The sequence below is a fragment of the Silene latifolia genome, chromosome 8 (genome assembly GCF_048544455.1).
Source record: "Silene latifolia isolate original U9 population chromosome 8, ASM4854445v1, whole genome shotgun sequence".
NCBI lineage: Eukaryota > Viridiplantae > Streptophyta > Magnoliopsida > Caryophyllales > Caryophyllaceae > Silene > Silene latifolia.
In genome coordinates, this window is record NC_133533.1 from 15,155,937 (window position 1) to 15,175,391 (window position 19,455).

At 39.4% G+C, this 19,455-nt stretch overlaps 1 protein-coding gene across 1 annotated transcript; it reads right to left on the reverse strand.

Moving 5' to 3' along the window:
- Positions 1-3,011: 3,011 nt before the first annotated feature.
- Positions 3,012-8,114, reverse strand: LOC141596462 (28 kDa ribonucleoprotein, chloroplastic-like). Its single transcript, XM_074416638.1, has 5 exons — positions 7,667-8,114; positions 6,759-6,857; positions 5,722-6,009; positions 5,154-5,340; positions 3,012-3,410 (listed from the first exon to the last, which is right to left on the reverse strand). The coding sequence occupies exons 1-4, from the start codon at positions 8,024-8,026 to the stop codon at positions 5,194-5,196; spliced, it is 894 nt and encodes a 297-aa protein (XP_074272739.1). The 5' UTR covers positions 8,027-8,114; the 3' UTR covers positions 3,012-3,410; positions 5,154-5,193.
- Positions 8,115-19,455: the final 11,341 nt, after the last annotated feature.

Genomic DNA, 19,455 nt, shown 5'->3' on the forward strand with positions numbered 1-19,455 from the left:
TATTTGGCTATGTTGTTGATAAGTTTGCTTAGGTAGATTGTTTTTTATTTGTATGTGGGGTGGGTGCAATTTTAAGGAGTGAGATAGCTTGCTTGTGCCCATATCACGAGAACAAGCTTTTCAAGCTTATATATATAGAGGGAGAACAACTAAGTTTGACTATGAGTGTGATGTTTAGTGGTTAAAATTTCGGTAAAAGTTAATGATATGAGGTTTAAATTTTTTCAAGAGCAATCTTGTGTGAGTTGACCTAATATGTATGGTTTGTAGGTTATCACCTATATCCGAGCTTTTATGGTGTAAATCTAGGAAAAAGTAATAGTTGCGGGTTCATGTAAGATTTTGATGTGGAGCATAAGGTAAAAGACCATTGTGACAACTTGTTTTGCTTTTCTATTTAAGCAAAATCAACATTTTTTCCCCAAGTTTAGGGATGTCACTTTGCTGCCCCTAATATCGTCTAATTAATACGGAATATAAAGAAATTCAGCGTTGATTATCGTTAAAATATTTATTAAATAACATATTTTTGTGATTATGATAACGCCCAAATTAATCTACATCAAACGATGTCGTCTCATAAGTATGTTGCAATTACATGTCCGTCTACTCGGATCGACTAATGTTGGTTCAAATAAAAGGGCTTAATAATGTAAAAAATATGGTTATTTGTTGATTCGATGTTGAGTTTTGTCGTCTCGCAATTGCGTGATCAATGCGCCTCAGTAATCAGAATGCAACAAGACAATAAGGTTACATTTTGGTGCGATTCCATTCCCTTGATAGTAAAGGTATACTCTTAGTTTACGTATAGTATCATTATATATAGTACTCCATCAATTAGTATAACATTAAGATGAATATATGATTATCTTGATAGTATTTGAAATTTTAAATGTCATCAATACACTTGATGGTAAATCACGTATTATCATAATCCTTCAGTTCTGATCATCTATTTACCTTTACTATAGAGACAACGTCAAAGAAAAGATGAAGGAAACATTTATTATTGTTGTCATTTGACAAAATGATTGAGTTAACAATGAATGCAGATATTAAATTATCCTTAACAGTATTCAAAGAAAAAAAAAACTAAAAAAACGAATAAGACTTCAAAAAATTATGAACGGAATAGAGTGAGAGTACATCATTAACGATTCCGCCTATATTACTTAAGTTCCATTTTATTATCAGTGTTGAGTATACTTCATACTTCATAGTTATTGACATGCATGATATAGACCAAGTTATCTAAGAATTTGTCTCATGGTAAATTATGCTTAAATATTAGCTCCCAAAAGGTAAAATTTTAGGGGTAACTTCCGTTTCTGTGGGCTTGTCATTTCGTGTTTCGTATCACGCAGTATCATTCTCATTCACCCATTTTCTTTACCGACCTCACCCTATTACAGCACAAAATACTAGTCCCTAGCTAGTTTTTTTGCTTCAAAAGCCAGCTTTCTTATTTTTCTTCTTCACAATCTTCACTTGGCCGTTGAAATTAAGGGCTCGTTTGGTTGCTCGTTGGACTACAGCTACACAGGAATATGGAATTTATGAGAATTAAGTTCGCATATGAAATTCATGGGATTTTAGCAAATCTGTTTGGTTGCCTATATAGGAATTCAACTCCATAGTAGTTTGCAATTACTTAGAAGGGGAACGGTAATTCAACTCCTTTATCAGGGAGGAGTTGGAAACTCCTATTGAATTCCTACACTTTGCCAAAAAATGGACAACCAAATAAGTCCCTATTTTGTAATTCATGGGATTTTTCAACTCTCATGATTTACAAGGGGCAACCAAATGAGCGCTAAGAAGCCATTGCATGGGAATTAGAATATGAGTTTAATAAATTCTAAATTCTAATTAAAGAAAACTAGAGTCGGGAATTTGAGTTATTGTAAAAAAAGACGGAGAGAAAGAGTTAGGGTGAGAAATTGAAAAATCGCTTTGTTTTTGCTAAATTATTATTTTTCTTTTCCTTATCATTATTTTAAAACCTAGAAGAATGAACCCTTTCTAGCTTGGGTCCTAATCACTGCCACTCCAGACGACCCTCAGAAGCCAGCTGATAGCTATTATAAATGAGATTTCTGTCATTTCGTGTCAGATCACCTTCAGCTTCGGACGAACCATCCTTCAACATCAAACTTAATTGCGTAAATTATAGGAGTACTAAGTTCCTCTACATTACACTTATCTTAGTTCATATAAAATGCAAAACAGTTAGTCTTGCTGAAGACGGGTTGAAGCAAGTGACGGGTAATGTCACTCATAAAACGGATAGGGGGAACAAGGTGGGGCACCCTCATGTGCTTCCCTCTATCCTCTATTTGGGTCATTTGTGAGAGGAAATGGTATCTGTCACTCCAAAGTGACGGATACGTGCCGTCTTCAATGAGATTTTGTGAATGCAAAAAGGCTCAGCACCAACGTTTACCAATAGTATCCTAACGAAAGTTACACCTATATACTATATCACGGACTACTACTCAGAAGATATATCGACGTCTTTTTACTTAATAATGACCAAGTACCAAACAAGCTTAAAGGGGTTCATTATTGATACTTCGACAGGAAGTAATGCATAAAGTTTACATAGGATCTGTGACATCAAATATGACTCCCTAACTCTCGCACCTACCGTACCAACTCGACAACTTACGTCCAACTCTATAAGTTGTGTTCATCCAATTTGACCTCAACTCGGAACACGAGTATACGTATAACTGTACAAGTGTTAGACTCGGTTATTTGTAGACTACTAAAACGAAGCGTCGAACTTTTATTTATCCATCAAAAAGTATCGAATGCATGAATATTGGACAACTGATGATAACCTGCCTTGAGTCGTAGATACAAACATGTTTCATCTAGAGCACATAAGCTAATTATGTACTCCGTAGAACATAACCTCGAAGATATATGCTTAAATTTAGTATAACATGAACCGACTGTTATATGCATACAACTGTCTCGGTGTAATAACCTTAACACTTGCTGACTGAAGACCAAATATTGTATATTATCCCTGTTAGTAAAATCAGTGTATAATCCAAACAGAACAGCACCATAATGCAATTGTCGGAACCTAAAAATACAGTACAATGACAACAAATCATAGCATTCTCCAGACTCATGAAACTCGAGTAACTACAGAACGAGTCTTTGTTAAATAGGATGATGTCTTGTAACCAGTTGAACGTTGGGGGACTATTCGGTGCAGAAAGCCTTCAAAGAGGAGTAGATGCACATAACATATGAATACTCATTTTGCTGAAGGTTGAGGGCAAAAAGTTCACCTGGATTCATCATTGGTAACCATAGCATCCCTCACCAACTTTATGCCGTTAATTTGCGAATTTTGATCGATCACCATGGATATGAATATATGATAACAGTTCCTACAACACAGAAAGTTCCTACATCAGAGTTGGACCTTAGTTTTTCATAAAAAAAAAAAAAAACTACCGAATTGACAGCTATACTTGTTTGCTCTCGCATTTTAGTAGGTTGTATACAACTTTCAATCGTTTTTGGGTCATTTACGTCCTTCAACTTCAAAATAGGAGCAAGCACAGTTTGGGCCCATTTTAAGTAATAAAATACATAGAAAAAACATATAGAATCTGTTGAAACGACCCAAAAAGGAATATATACACGCTTGTTGGAACAGGGGGAGTGCAACGGAGGAGCTGACCTCCATATTGAGCGCCTTTTAAAGCGCCTCTTACTTGGTTAGTTATCTAGTTCCGTGTCAATGTTAAAAGAGTAGAATTTCAATAAGTTGCTTTAATTAATTCCGAGTCCAACAACACATTACAACAACACATTACCCCAGTGCCTCAATGGCTCCCGCAAATTGCGGGGTAAGGGGGGGTCGGATGTACGCAGCCTTACCCTTGTGTCAAAAACACAAAGAGGCTGTTTCCGAATGACCCAAGATGAAAATTGCGTCGAGAACTGCATCGAAGGACTGCTACTTCACAAGAGAAAGAAGCGCAGCCACTTTAGTAAGCCATTTTGCTTTACTCCATCATAATCCAGAACCAAAGAGTAATGAGTCTTTGGCTCCATTGGAAATATGGAGAATAATTAATTCCGAGTCCATGTATAAAAAAATATACAGAAACGCAAATAAGACGCTGTACAACTTACAACGGTCTTATCACCTCATGTAATGAGAATGCGCTTGTAAACACACCAACACAGCAGGAACGGATCAGCATCTCCGTATCTCATTATTTAGTGGTAAAATCGACCCACGAATTTCAGTAATTTGCAGAAGCAAATAAAAAACAAAATCTAGTCAACGGCTCAGGTCATCTGTGTAACATTAAGTGTGCCTCGCCGGTTTCTAAGTTTAAAGTGTCGTCACTTCTTATTCCTCGCGTAGCTGTGTTCGACACTCGGGGCATTGGTATGACATGGAAGTGTCCATAACCAAAATCAAGTCTGACCTTAATGATTTAGCTCCGGGCCTAAAGGCGCTTGACTTGGTCAAGTGCTCGTGCAATTTCTGCTACCAAGTGTTAAAGAGGCCATACCAACTTAATGAATAAGCCGCATACGACTTATCTAGTAAAGGTTTTTTCGACTTTCGGTGTGATATTTCCTTCTATAATAATGGATGTTTGGTCGATGGGGGGATATTAGCCATTAGCCAACATTTGGCTAGTAAATCCGGTACTACTTATATGAGAAATATGAAAACAAGTTGCAATAAACAGCGACACCGGATGGACCACTGCGTCATAATACACAACTGCAATTCGCGACCCTTACGGAGATTATAAACTCCTAATCTTATTTATTCTTATATAAGCTACATAATCTTCACTTTCAGTGGTGCAAATGTCACTGGGAAAGCACACGAAACTGTTTTAAGTAAAAAGTACCTTATTGATTCAATAAAGAGCGAAAGAAAGGATGAGAAGATAAAAAAGATGCAAGTAACATACAAGTATATTACCATAAAAGGTCTTAAACTAATGCAATGATCAAGAAAGATGCAATTTAAATCCATGAAAGATAACTGAGCAAAGTTAAGACGACACAAATACTCCATGTCATTTAAAGTTGTGCAAATGAGAAACAGGCATTTATATACATGAGTATAATTTATCGACTATGGAATTCAGAATTACCTTCTCAACACAGACAAAAATTGCAGTCTCAATCCTTAATTTACATATCACGTGCCTCGGGTTGATCAGAGCCTTGACTTGAATCAGTTGATAAATCTGGTTCCTCTTCTGTCTGAGAGTTTATTTCTGACTCAAGTTTCACGAATTTTTTGCTGCGTGCTAATCTGATTGGTCTACCCAGTAGCTCCTGTAAGATGCTTATTTCAAATTAGGAATAATTTACTGAAGTGAGAGCTACAAAAATGTAACAGTATTAAGAATACGTTTTTCTTTTATAATAGAGCAACAGCGTCACCCATTTCCGATCAAGTCATTGTTCTTATGGCTTTGGGATATAATGAACTGATCAAGTTCGGCTCTAAACACTCTTTTTGAGTTTTTTTCTCGTGAAGTAACAAATGGTTGTCTACGACTCTACGTCAGACACCACCTGCTTTGAGTGGCAGCCTTTCTTAAGGCACTATGTAATAATGACGATTACGGGAGACATGGAAACAGAAGAGCTAAATATTGAATTAGGGAAAAGGGCGAAACCACAAGGAAAAAAAAATACACTGTTAAGCATTACCTTCCCTTCAAAACTCGAAAGGACTTCATCAGCTTCCTTCTTTGTCTTGAAGGAAACAAAACCATAACCAGATGATTTTCTAGGAGTATCCTGAAATATGACTTCAGATGAAACAGGTTCGCTGCCACCTGATTGGAAAAATTCTTTCAGGTCTTTGGCCCTTGCTTCAAATGGTAAATTTGCTACAAATAGGTTGTATACAACAGGCGGTGTTGATTTCACAGGGGGAGGAGTTTTGTTCTTCTTTGGCTTAGCATATGACATCTTTAGAGTTCGACCTTCGTATTCCTGAGGAAAAAAAGCGGTGCTTTCATACAAGAATCATGGAAACAGAATGTGGAAAAAGATCCAATTGCCCTAGACTAAACAGTTCAATATTCAGCCAATCCATCTCATACAACACAATACAACAAGAGAGTTTACCGATGCTCTCGTGGATTCAAGATTAACAGAGATGATAAAACCCAGAACCTAATCTCAACAATATTTAGCACTATGAAGAAACTCAAGACCTACCAAAAGTTACATTCCTTGAAAGCCGTCAATCTCCAAATGGCAAATGGTTGAGGCCCAATAGATGGTTTTATACCTTAATATTCGGAATACTCTTTTAGAAGTCCCATATTGTTCGAACCATAATATCAGATACATCAAGATCTTAACTTTATATCCTACTCCTAAAAAAGCACAGCAATCTCGGCAGTAGTTATCATAGTCTAAAGGCACTGCATATATCATTGAATTGTGTCTCAACCCAATACTAACCCTGCACCGAAAACATTTAACTCTAAATATTCTAATTTCAGCCCAAAATGAACAACTAATTTGACAAACTGGGAAAGAAGCTATCATATTTTCATCAAAATAAAGCACTTTCAAGCCATAAAGTTCACCGGAAATTCTTCACCTAGAGCTATACAATAAAATAACACAATGCTGCTGCTACATAAAAAATACAAGGTAAACCAAAAAGCAAAGTTTCCAATGTGGAATACCCAAAAGCAACAATTGAAAAACAATAGAGCAACAGCACTTACGAAACCTTCGAGCTTTGCAAAAGCTTCAGCAGCCTCCTCAGCTGTACTCATCTCCACAAAGGCCAGGCCCCTGTTCCTTGTCTTATTATGCATCGACAACTACCATCCAAAACCCACAAAAAATTCACCATGTTAGAACCACAATGACAACCAACACGATAAATCTAAAACAACCCGCTATAGATGTATGTATGTAACCCATTTTGAGAGAGAAAACGAGTAGACAAACTTTATTAGTTACTCCCTCAAATACTGAATGGCGATCCTATTTAGCTTTTTCACCAATCCTACTAACTACTTCTACATATACAGAATTAAGTCCCAACGGAACATATGTAGTCACAAGTACAGCAATAATATAGCCTAATGCCTCACGGCTCCTGCAATCGCGCTGTAAGGGAACCCGATGTCTGAAGCTTAGCTCACAACACAGAATGACAACAAATTCACTCTTAGAAAACATTTAGTAAGCTCATTTTTTCGCTACTTCATCATAATCCAAAACCAAAGAACAAGTATATCAACAAAAAAATTACCCAGCGCCTCAAGGGCTCCAGCAAATTGCGGGGTAAGAGGGGTCTGAACTCTGAAGTACGCAATCCTATATTTTTATCCATGTGCTAGCAATACAAAGAGGCTATTTCCGAATGACCCCACAAAATTAACCCAACTTAGCAATACAAAGAGGCTGTTCGAATGACCCAAGACCCCACAAAATTAACCCAACTAGAAACTACTCCCTCCGTTCCAATCATTTGCTTAGAGTAAAATAACACTCACCGCGAACATAAAAGGTAAACAAATGACTGAGACGGAAATAGTACCAATTAAAAGAAACAAAACCCAAAACAATAACTAAATTCTTGACACAAAATTGAGAAAAAATTAGGATAAAATAAATAAAAGACCTCAACATCAACAACAGTGCCAAATTGCTGAAACAAAGCACGCATATCATCGGCAGTAGAAGACCAAGGTACATTCTGGGCAAGTAATCTAGTTGTTGAAGATGGAGCCTCATTTTCATCATCAACAACAACAACACCATCATTATCTGAAGATGGGTTTTCGACGGTAAGGATTGAGCACCGTACACGGCGGAATTGACGGTGGAGAGAGAGTGAGATGTTGGGTTTTAGGGAAGAGACAGAAAGAGAAGAGTATGAAGAATAAGACGAAGTGTAGGTGAAATTAGGAGGAATTGAGGTAAAAATGGTAGAAGCAGAAGAAGAACAAGGGGAGTAGAAGAGTGTATGGAGTTGCGCCATTGTTGTAACAATGTGTGTGGAGTTTTGGAATGATGAGTTTTAATGGATAAGGGGTTTTGGAGGTTTTTTCTTCATTTAGGGATATTTTGTTGAGGTACGAGTCTTCATTAAGACGGTCTTAACTTAAGACGATATGAATGTCACATTTTACCTATCTTAACTTCAGATGAATAACACCCGTCGAAAATGAGATTTTTGAAAGCTTTATGCCTAGACCTAGTAAACCAGCCAACTGGATTGGGTGCGGCATGCGCATTAAATCAATTTGGCTCGAGTTATTTTGAGGTTGAAAAATTTAGGTTGGATTGGGTGGTTTAGGTTCAACTCATTTTCGAATATGTTATTATCAAGATATTTATGAATAATGGTTAGTGTGCAATAATAACAGTTCGAGTCAATTAATATTAGGTCGGGTCAATTTCAGTTATGAGTCAAGCTCGAGTGTCGGGTTAATTTGGACTGAGTCAATTTTGCCATGTCTATTTATGCCGAAAACGATAACTTTTATGTTGACGGAATTTAGACTCACGTAATGAGTATGACATCTCACGTTTCATCGTGATTTGGGAAATATGAAGGAGTTGAGACTAATAGTTCCTTAATGGGCCTTAACGAAACATTTTTTTATTGTCTTAGTTCGTCAACTCGCTTCTTAAAAATGTGTGAGGAGAATTTTGAAACCTAAAATGAAGGTTCATTTCTTATGGACATATTTTCATGCTAACATTCCTCATGACTCATGAGTAATCAATTCATCAAATCCTCTCTTTTTATCTAGTTTGTGTTAGCCGGTGTACAGACTCTTCGAGTTACTTTGGTATAGTCCAAACAAATGAAGCTGATTGCAGACCTCAACCAACTAATTTACGCGCCAAAAGTCATTTCAATGGGGGGAGATATAAATGTTACCAAATTAATAATCACCAAATTCAGAGATGATAGAATGCCAGCTATGCATAACAGAATGAAAGGAGGGAATATATGTGCTCCACCAATAGGATTGAACCATCTTATGGAGTAAGGGTGGAGGCACCTGAAATACTAGCTCATTAGGACCACTAAAATAATGCAGCCATTTAATTAGCTAAATGCCAAACACTGAGCTCTCTTGGTACTATCATATTATGTGATTATGCTCCAAGGAAGCTTCCCTATTTAAGTAGAATCCTAGGTTAGAATAAAGCATTCGAAAAGATTTGTAATACTACGGTTTTATGAGTCTCTGGTTACTCTATCGAGTGGGCCTTACTCTGTCGAGTAAGGGGGTGTTGCGTTTGAAAATAGTTTTTGACCTGTTGGGTACTCGATCGAGTAACCTTGATACTCGATCGAGTAGGGGGCACTCGATCGAGTACCTCAGCTACTCGATCGAGTAGCCGGTTTACGGGGTGATGATTTGTCGGGTTTTGTTAATAATGCGATTAAGTATATAATTACTTCCGTCACTTTTCGTTAAACACTTTTATAAACCTAATCACTTTAAAAGAGAAAACAAACTACGTTCTTCGCATCAATCGCATTGTTGGCAAATCCCGGAGCTTGGAAGGTCGGATTTTACCTTTCTTTATACCTTTGTGATCCTTGCGTCGAGGGTAAGATTTACGTACCGTTTTTATAGTATTTCGTTAAAGTTAGTTAAACCCTAATATTGGGATTTGGGGGTTTTGTTGTGTTTCGTGATTGGTAGTGATTATATGTTTGTATGTTAGGAGGAGGATTCGTAGAAGAAGCCTTTTGATATCAGCTGTGAGATCGTCTGACTGTGTTGCTTTCCAGGTAGGGTTTCCCTACTCAGTATTAGTCCCATAATGTATTGTTGGTGTGTTGTGGTTGTTGAATACTTTCATACTCGTATCGTGACGATTGCTGGATTTGGTTGTTGATAGTAGTTGTGATTGTTTGTATATGTTTGTGTTCTTCGGGGCGCGTCCCTGGCTGAGTGGAGTCACTTGCGGGAGTGGCTTCACGCCCATTATTCGCCTTCTGTGGAACCCGCCACAGAAGGGATGTGCACATTAAGGAATTTGGGTTTATCGCTCGATGGAGATGAGCGGGGATTTGGTGGGTACGGCTGCGGTCCCCCACTGGCGGCGTGGAGTGACCTGTTGCGATGGGCACTCTGGCAGGACTACACACTTTATTGTGTAGTCAGGATTGTGGAGTTGGGTTTGGAGTTCGGAGAATATCTGTGATGTTTGAGCTGATTGTTTACTGTGTTGTTGGTTTATATAAATTGTGTGATTAGTACTGACTCCGTTTATTGTTTTAAAAACTGTGGTGATCCATTCGGGGATGGTGAGCAGTTGTTGAGCAGGTATGAGTTGAGTTTCTTGGGATAGCTGGGATGTGCCACCGTCAGATGATAGAGTCTTCCGCTGTAGCTTGATTAGTTTGATAAACATTTCATTTAGCTGAGTAGACAGTTGGTTTTGAGAACTTGTATTCGTATTTTGGTATTTGGTTTTGGATTGTAACCTTTTACTAAAGTTATACTATTTAAATGTTGTTTCGTTATTGTCTTATGATTATCATTGCCTCGGGTAACCGAGATGGTAGCATCCTTATACCTGAGTGGTCCTCGTAAGGCACTTGGAGTATGGAGGTGTTACAAAATGGTATCAGAGCGATGATCCTGAAACTTGTAACCAATGAATCTAATGAACATAGGGAGTCAATTAAAATGAACCCGGGGTAAAGGTTGTAGGAGCTAACTCAAAGACTTGAGAGACGTCCTAAAGTCGCGAAATCGCCCTACAATTTTGAACCGGTCACATGGAGGGTATATGTCAAGGTCGTATGTGATGTTTGTTAGCTTGTATGTGGATGTGACGATGTCTGTTGTAGATTGTTGGATGTTTGGAGTAGAAGGTTGAGATCGTGCATGAAAGGTTGGTGAAGTATATAATTCCGTTGTTTGAATAAGAAGCATGTTGGATGTTTATTATGTGGCGTTTGATAACATGAAATAGTTGTTTTGTTGATCATATGAAAAGTTGTGTAGAATTGCATGCTTAACTATATTATAATGTTGAGTTTATAAAGTAGTATAGTATGTTGGGATGTGTGAGATAACATGCGGGTAGTATAGACGAGTCAGCATGACTCGATCGAGTAGGGGGCACTCGATCGAGTAGGTGAGGTACTCGGTCGAGTGGGTCTGACTCGATCAAGTGGGTATTTGACGTTTTCATAACCAGAATCGTGTTTTTGGGCACTCGATCGAGTACATAGGGCACTCGATCGAGTAGGGGGCCACTCGATCGTGCTACTCGGTCGAGTATGTTAGAGGTCAGAAGGTCTGTTTGGGGTCTGATGTCGGGGTACTCGATCGAGTATAGTGGGCACTCGATCGAGTAGCCTCTACTCGATCGAGCAGGTTTAGGCACTCGATCGAGTGTGTTCTGGGCAGTCTGTTTTCGTGTTTTGGGGTTATAGTGCGTATGTTTATATCTACCCTTTCTTATATAGTTTCAAGATGCCGCCTAAGAGAAACGTCTTGTATGCGAGAGCTGAGAACATGAACATAGATGATATCGTCAAGATGTTGGAGCATCAGGATGCTCTTACGGAGGCCCTAAAGAAAGTGGGAAAGGATAAGGAGGTTGACCACTCCAAGATCAGCCTTTATATAGCGAGGTTTAACCCAAAAGAGTACAAGGGGACCGGGGAACCAAACCTTCTTGACAATTGGCATCGTGAGATGGAGAACATACTGGACTTGGTACACTGTCCTGATGAGATGAGAGTGGAACAAGCTGCGTTCTACCTGAGGGAAGCAGCTGGTGAGTGGCGGGACAAGGTGAAGGTGAGTGCTAGAGAGATGTATACGAACCAGGGCTTACCTGCTATACCTTGGGAAGAGTTTCGGAGGGCTATGAGGAAAGAGTTTGTACCTGAGCATGTGAGAAGTAAGTTGAGGGAGGAGTTTGATGGGTTTAGGATGACATCTAATATGTCAGTGGCTGAGTACTACAAGCAGTTTAATGAGAAGTCTAGGTATGCTGAGGACATGGGTTTGAGTGAGGAGAACCTAGCGCTGAGATTCGAGAGGGGGTTGACCCCTAAGATCATGGATAAGTTACCCGTGGGAGTCCTTACCGATGTTAAGGAAGCCTATGAGAAGGCTGGGAGAGCTGAGAGGTTGGTGGAGATGGCTCAGGAGAGAGTAGTTGAGAAAAGAAAGGCTGAGAGTGAAGGTGGTGGCCAATCTAGTCACAAGAAAGGTAACCACAATCAGGCCAAAGGGTTTTCTTCTGGGCCAGGGTTCAGTGCTGGGGCTTCCTTCGGGCGTGGCCGTGTGAGTGGTGGTGGTAGTTTGGGAATGACCTGCTATGGCTGTGGCGGTGTAGGCCACAAGGGACATGAGTGCACGAGTTTACCTGGAGCTTTTCAGAGATCGGCTCAGGGGAGTTATTCTCAAGGGCCGGCACAGAGTTATGCGAGCAATAGACCTTCTGGGTCATGGTCTAACCGGGGAAGTCAGAGCTATCAGGGTGGAGGTAACTGCAATGGCGGTAATTCTTATCAGAAACCAGCTACGAACAACAACAACAATCAGGGGTCGGGTGCTAAACCGACCCACATCACCAAGATCTTGTCCGGGGAGGTGGACGGAAGACCGATGGAAAGTCATTGTTCATGATGGACAAGAAAGCAGCTGAGGATGATGCACATGTTATCACTGGTACTTTTCTTGTTAATGGTGTTCATACCTTTGTTTTGTTTGATTCGGGGGCGTCTCAGTCGTTTGTATCTTCGAGCCATGTTAAACGGTTGGGTTTGAGGGTATATGAGTCTGTAAGTGAGAAAGTTTTTATACCTTCGGGTGAGTCTGTACCTTGTGGGAGGTTGTATAAGGATGTACCTACGATAGTAGGGCAAGTTGATCTACATGTAGACTTGCTAGAGTTTCCTTTTGTCGGTTTTGAGATGATAGTCGGGATGGATTGGTTGGGAAAGTATAAAGCTAAGATAGACTGTCATCAAAAGAAAGTGTCTTTGAGAGGTCCTAAGGGAGTTAGTGTGTCTTATCGTGGGTTTGTGGTCAAACTCAAAGTCAAGTTGATTGCAGCTGTTACCTTGAAGTCCTATCTGAGGAAGGGATGCCCTTTGATCTTGTGCCATGTGAGAGATGACCAGATAGAGAGTCCGACAGTTGATCAGATACCAGTGGTGGGAGAGTTTGCAGATGTTTTTCTAGAGGAGATTCCGGGGTTGCCACCGAAGAGGGAGATAGATATCACGATTGAGTTGAAACCGGGGACGGGGCCAATCTCTAAAGCACCGTACCGGATGGGTCCTAAAGAGATAGAGGAGCTCAGGAAACAGTTAGATGATATGATAGAGAAGGGATATATTAGACCTAGTGTATCGCCGTGGGGAGCACCAGTTCTTTTTGTGAAGAAGAAATATGAGAGTTTGAGGTTGTGCATAGACTACAGGGAGCTGAACCGAGTGACAGTGAAGAACAGGTATCCTTTGCCAAGGATAGATGACCTGTTTGATCAGTTGAGTGGTGCATCATTCTTTTTCAAGATTGATTTGAGCTCGGGGTACCATCAGGTGAAGATTAGAGAGGTGGACATACCAAAGACAGCTTTCACGTCGAGGTATGGCCATTATGAGTATGTGCTGATGCCGTTTGGGTTATCTAATGCACCGACTGTGTTTATAGATTTGATGAACAGAATATTCAGACAGTTTTTGGACAAGTTTGTAGTGGTGTTTATCGATGACATCTTAGTCTACTCCAAGACTAAGGAGGAGCATGAGGAGCATCTGAGGATTGTATTGCAGACCTTGAGGGAGCATGAGTTTTATGCTAAGCTGTCTAAGTGTGAGTTCTGGTTAGAGAAAGTTGCTTTTCTGGGGCATGTGATCTCTAAGGATGGGGTAGTTGTGGATCCGGCAAAGATTGAGGCAGTGACAAAGTGGGAAGCACCAAAGAACGTTGCTGAGATTAGGAGTTTCTTGGGTTTAGCTGGATACTACAGACGGTTCGTGAAGGATTTCTCCAAGATTGCTAGACCTATGACAGCTTTGATGAGGAAAGAGAACAGGTTTCGTTGGGATGAGAGTTGTGAGACGGTGTTCCAAACATTAAAGGAGCGTTTGACCACAGCTCCTATCTTAGCATTGCCTGAAGGGATCGAGAACTTTGAGGTGTATACAGATGCCTCAAAGAACGGGTTGGGATGTGTGTTGATGCAAAACGGTAAGGTGATTGCCTATGCTTCTAGGCAATTGAAGCCGTATGAGGAGAACTATCCTACACATGATCTGGAGTTGGGTGCAGTGGTGTTTGCTCTCAAGATTTGGAGACATTACCTTTATGGGGCGACCTTTAATGTATTTTCGGATCACAAGAGTCTGAAGTACATCTTCACTCAAAAGGAGTTGAACATGAGACAGAGGAGGTGGATGGAGCTGATTGGCGATTATGACATGGATATTATCTACCATGAAGGGAAAGCCAATGTTGTTGTTGATGCTTTGAGTAGGAAGAGTGTACATTCTTTGTGTACAACTCTATCTTTGATGAGGTTGAGAGATGAGGTGGGGAGGTTTGGGATACATATGATGCAGAGAGAGGATGCCATGGGAGATCTGACAGTGCAACCTGATCTTTATGATGATATTCGAGGTAAACAGGCGTTGGATCCTAAGATGGTAGAGTGGAGAGCTGGAGTAGAGAAAGGGACAGCGTCTCGATTCTCTATTCATACAGATGGTAGTTTGAGGTTTGATGGTAGGTGGTGTGTCCCTAATGATGAGGGGCTGAAAAAGACAATCATGACAGAAGCACATTGTACACCGTATTCAGTACATCCAGGTGGTGACAAGCTGTACAAGGATTTAAAGAACACGTTTTGGTGGTGATACCCGTCGTTGTGAGTACCAAAGATAAAATTTATAATCTCCTATTAAGACTAACCTAGGCTAGTGGAAACAGGGTCGAACCACAAGGAGGCAGTTGTAAATTCTAGTTGTTCTATGATCAGTCAAAGGTAACTATTATGGGGGTTGATTGAATTGGTCTATAACTAATAACAATGAGAAGAAAATAAACTAAAGATATGGATTAAACAGATAAAAGAAAGGTACTAGGATGGTCGGGTCATTACAAACTTGGCAAAGCAAACTAAGTCGGTCTGAATTAAACACGGTAAGGCGGGAAATAAGAGGTCCTCTCGGTCCACTCCTAACAAATAGCATCTCTCGATCTCGCTATAGGTCCCTAATGTCACTAATACTAACTTTCGTCCTGAAAAGTGACTAATGGTCCAAACTATACCTATCTTTCGATCTTAGCACAGTTTAGTCGAGTTAATTGACGGTCACATAACCTACCCTACCTTTCGGTCTAAGGGGTCGGTCACAAAAATAGGTATCTAACTGGTCGCATGCATTCGATTTGTTAAATACAAGTTTAAAAACAATTAAAACGAAGATAACCTTACAAGGTCGATCGATCGACCAACAATGTCGATCGATCGACGACACGCTGGTTCAGTCCGTGTCTAATCTAATGCCGCCTAGCCATAAATCGCCTACATCCTAGCACTACAGATTTAGCTACTCATGGCGAAGGTAAAAACAACAACAAAACTCATGACAATTACGGAATTCATACTTAAAATAAATAGCAATGATGAAGAAACGATAATTGGCTTGGGAACACTAACTATCAATTCTATACTAACGAGAAAGAAAAGAACGGGATTAGGGCGAGAATGAATACCGAAAATTCGGAGGAAAGATCAGAACAAGGCAGAATTCCAAAGCAAGAATCGATATAGCAAACCCTAATTATCCGAACAAACTAAAACTAAAACTTAATGTATTGTGATGTGAAACTTAATGTGTTCTCTGATAAAGACTCGATGATTTATTCGATGTCTTCTTTAACATTACGTTATATAGCAACCAACGCAACAATCCTCTCTAAAACCTAAACTTCACGGGCTTTCTAAATCTCAAATGCGGAATCGAAGTCCGGTCGATCGATGAATATGGCGGTCGATCGATGAATACTCAGAACATGAGCTTAACCCGGAACCCGAGCCATGGTCGATCGATGACTAGGCTAGTCGATCGTTGGATTGAGCCGCTACTTGACTTCTTTTAACTCGTGGACTTGTCTTTCGGGCCTTGGATTGCGCACCAAGCTCGTTCCTTAAGCAACTCCTTTACGTCATTTGCAATGCAGCTTACTCGGGGACAGATTTGGCTTGATTTCCCGTCAAATTCTTCACATTTCTGAAATAAAGTACAAAATACGGAAGTAGACGGAAATAGGGAGAAATGTAGCATAAACTAAACAAATGAGCTCTGAAATGCGTGTAAAAAGAGATGTAAAACATCATATAAATGACACGCATCAAATCTCCCCAAACCAAACCTTGCTTGTCCCCAAGCAAGAACTAGACTCGATCTAATGACCTAATGGAACGAGTTCAATCTCAGAGCGAAATGCAATAAGTAAAACCTAAGCCAATTTAATGCACAACCAACAATCAATTAGTAATGTGAATTATGCAAACGAATTATAAGGTCGTCGAAAACTGCTGAACCGTTGACTATAGGGACTTATCAAATTGGACTCTCACGGGTCGCTCAAATCACTCAATTAAGCACAGGTGATATATTTGTAAGATCGGAAGAATTAATTTTGTAGTGACTCTCACCTAACTACGACCTATGAAAACATGCCAGCAATATAAAATGAAAATGATCTCTACGACCGTACATATGCATTCCAACCAACAGATGACCAAAGACACATGCCGAGGTATATATATGGAAATGTGAGGTATGGGTAAGAAGAGGCAAAACAATTATGGGAATGTGGGGGTACAGGTGATCAAGCTAGTACCGTAACAGAACCATGTGACAGTATCCAACTTCTTGCTCAATAACAAACGAAACGGTGCTATAACGAGCACAAAACTCACAATCTCCAACTATCAAATCAATAAAACTCCCCACAAGATATAAATGAAACATGGGAGCAAAAATCGCCAAAGGATAAGGATTAAATCATGCGAATTGATTTTTTTCTTTTTCTTTCACGGACATCAGTCGATCGACCTAAATGAGCAGTCGATCGACTGCTCTGAACAGTACAGGATGTTTTTCTCTTTTTCATTTCTTTTTTCGAATCATTTTTTTTTCATTTCTTTTTTTCTTTTTTGTCTCTCTTTTCATCTTCCCAACTTCATCTCAAAAGAGCAAATGCCACCAAAAATGAGTAACAATCCCAGAAACCAGACTACTAGCTTGACAGAGGTAGGCTATATGTAGGATGTAGTAAATGGGACAAAAAAGGATATTTTTGGCAGTGTGGAGCTTATGGGCAAAATGAGAAAAGGAAACCTCTACCACATGTGTCGACAAACCACAACCCGAATGCATACAGGTATTAAGTAGATCAAGTTCATATTCATGCAAATTAAGGGAACATGTCTCATAAGGAGTACTACTCACATTCCTAAATAAACCAGTCATGAATGACACCGGTTATAAGCTCTAAACCTCAGAAAATATGATGTAGGTTGCCAATTATTAAAGTCAAGTCTCAAGTTCAGCAAAAATGTAACGAAAACTCGTAGATATGCACTTACGATTCTACTAATAACATGTCAGTTAGCAAGGCTTTAGGCAAAACAGGTGCAAATGCAAAATCATCCTTGAAATACTACCGTTCCGACTCGACCTATATGCTAAAATAAACATGCATTTTATGGAAATTTTTGAAATTTTTCAATTTTTTGGAATTTTGTATATATGAGAATGAAATAAACAATGCAAGGCAAAAATGTAAACGTGAATGCAAGCAAATGAAATGCGACGCAAAACCCTTCCCCAAACCAAATCGCACAATGTCCCCATTGTGCAAAATCATGTAATGAAGAAAAATGGAAAACGGGAATTTGCGAGAAAAGGGAAAAAAAAACACAATGACATAAGGTAAAGACTTGGGAACTCACAAGACTTTAAGCGCAGCAAAAGAAACCTCCCCAAACCAGCGTGAGCTAGGAGGTTTCAGTAGCCAGCAGTGCTACCGATAAGTGTGCCTGAAAGACATAAATTACCACGCGTAAGACCGAAGAAAACAATTTTGGAACGTAAAAATTGTGCATAAATGAGACAAAAGAAGAAATAGATAATGCGACGGAAAATGAAGTGGAGTAGAAGTGTAGATACCCGTATCCGTCGATATTGGAATTTATAGAGAACCCGACAAACACCCGATGATGATAGGACACATGTATTCTTTAGTTGTCATTGTCATTATTTGGAGCTCGTTTTACGATGTAGAATGGCGTCGTCGATGAAGTATTTTATTAATCTAAATGATATTTAAATTAATGTTTTTTAAGTGATTTCATTTTATTAATTTAAATGATTTTTTTTTAAATTAGTGTTTTTTTAATGAGTTCATTTTGTTGATTTAAATGATATTTAAATTATGGTTTTTTAGATAAATTCAATTTATGATGTTTTATTTTGAATTTATTTTCCCGAGTTTATTTTATTGAAAATAAAATAAATATTTGATTTGAAAAATCATTTTATGAATATATTTGATTTGAAAAGTCATTTATTTCAATTTATTATTTGATTTGAAAAATCGATTTTTAAAAGCGAAGAATTCGTTTTGGACACTCGTTTTTGAGCTCGTTTTTAGCTCCGTTTTTAAGCCCGTTTCCTTTGCGAATTGGCACGAATCTCGAGTACACTAACCCACCTAAGCCTCTACCCATCAACCCATGTTCGAACCCCCTCACAAGCAGCCCAAAATCTCGTTCAAAACCAACCCCAAGCAGCCCGCATAAACCGCAAACCCTCCCCTGTTTTGCAAGCCAATTCCCGAGCCCAAAACCCACTTCAAACACTACCAAGACCCGTACCCATTAGCCCTAACCCATACCCTAGTATCCTACCCATATTATCCTAGCTTGATCACCAAGAAATCCCCCAAAACGAACCCTAGAAACCCCTCCCAAAACCGATGGACAACAGCTATGCTCATTGAGCCCGACTGCCTCCTCCTCCCTTAAACCCTATTTTAAACCCTTATAAATACCACCCCTTCACCATACAATCATTCCTCTAAGTCCTCCATACATCCAACCATCACCCACAAGCTTTAAACCTCAGAAACAAACCCTAAACATCCTCCAAAAACCCTACACAAAACCGACACACAAACTGAAACTGTTTGTGTGTCTCCTTCGAAAATCATCTCGTTCCTCCATCAAAACACCATAAAAATTCGAGTTTCTTGTTCCTAATTAACCATACAACATCCATACACACATTAGATAAAGAAGCACGAGCCAAATTGCCCTTGAGAGTACACAAAATCCCTCGAAAAACAGAGTGAATTAACACTCTGTTTTCGCGGTTTCTTCTTGTCTGTCCAG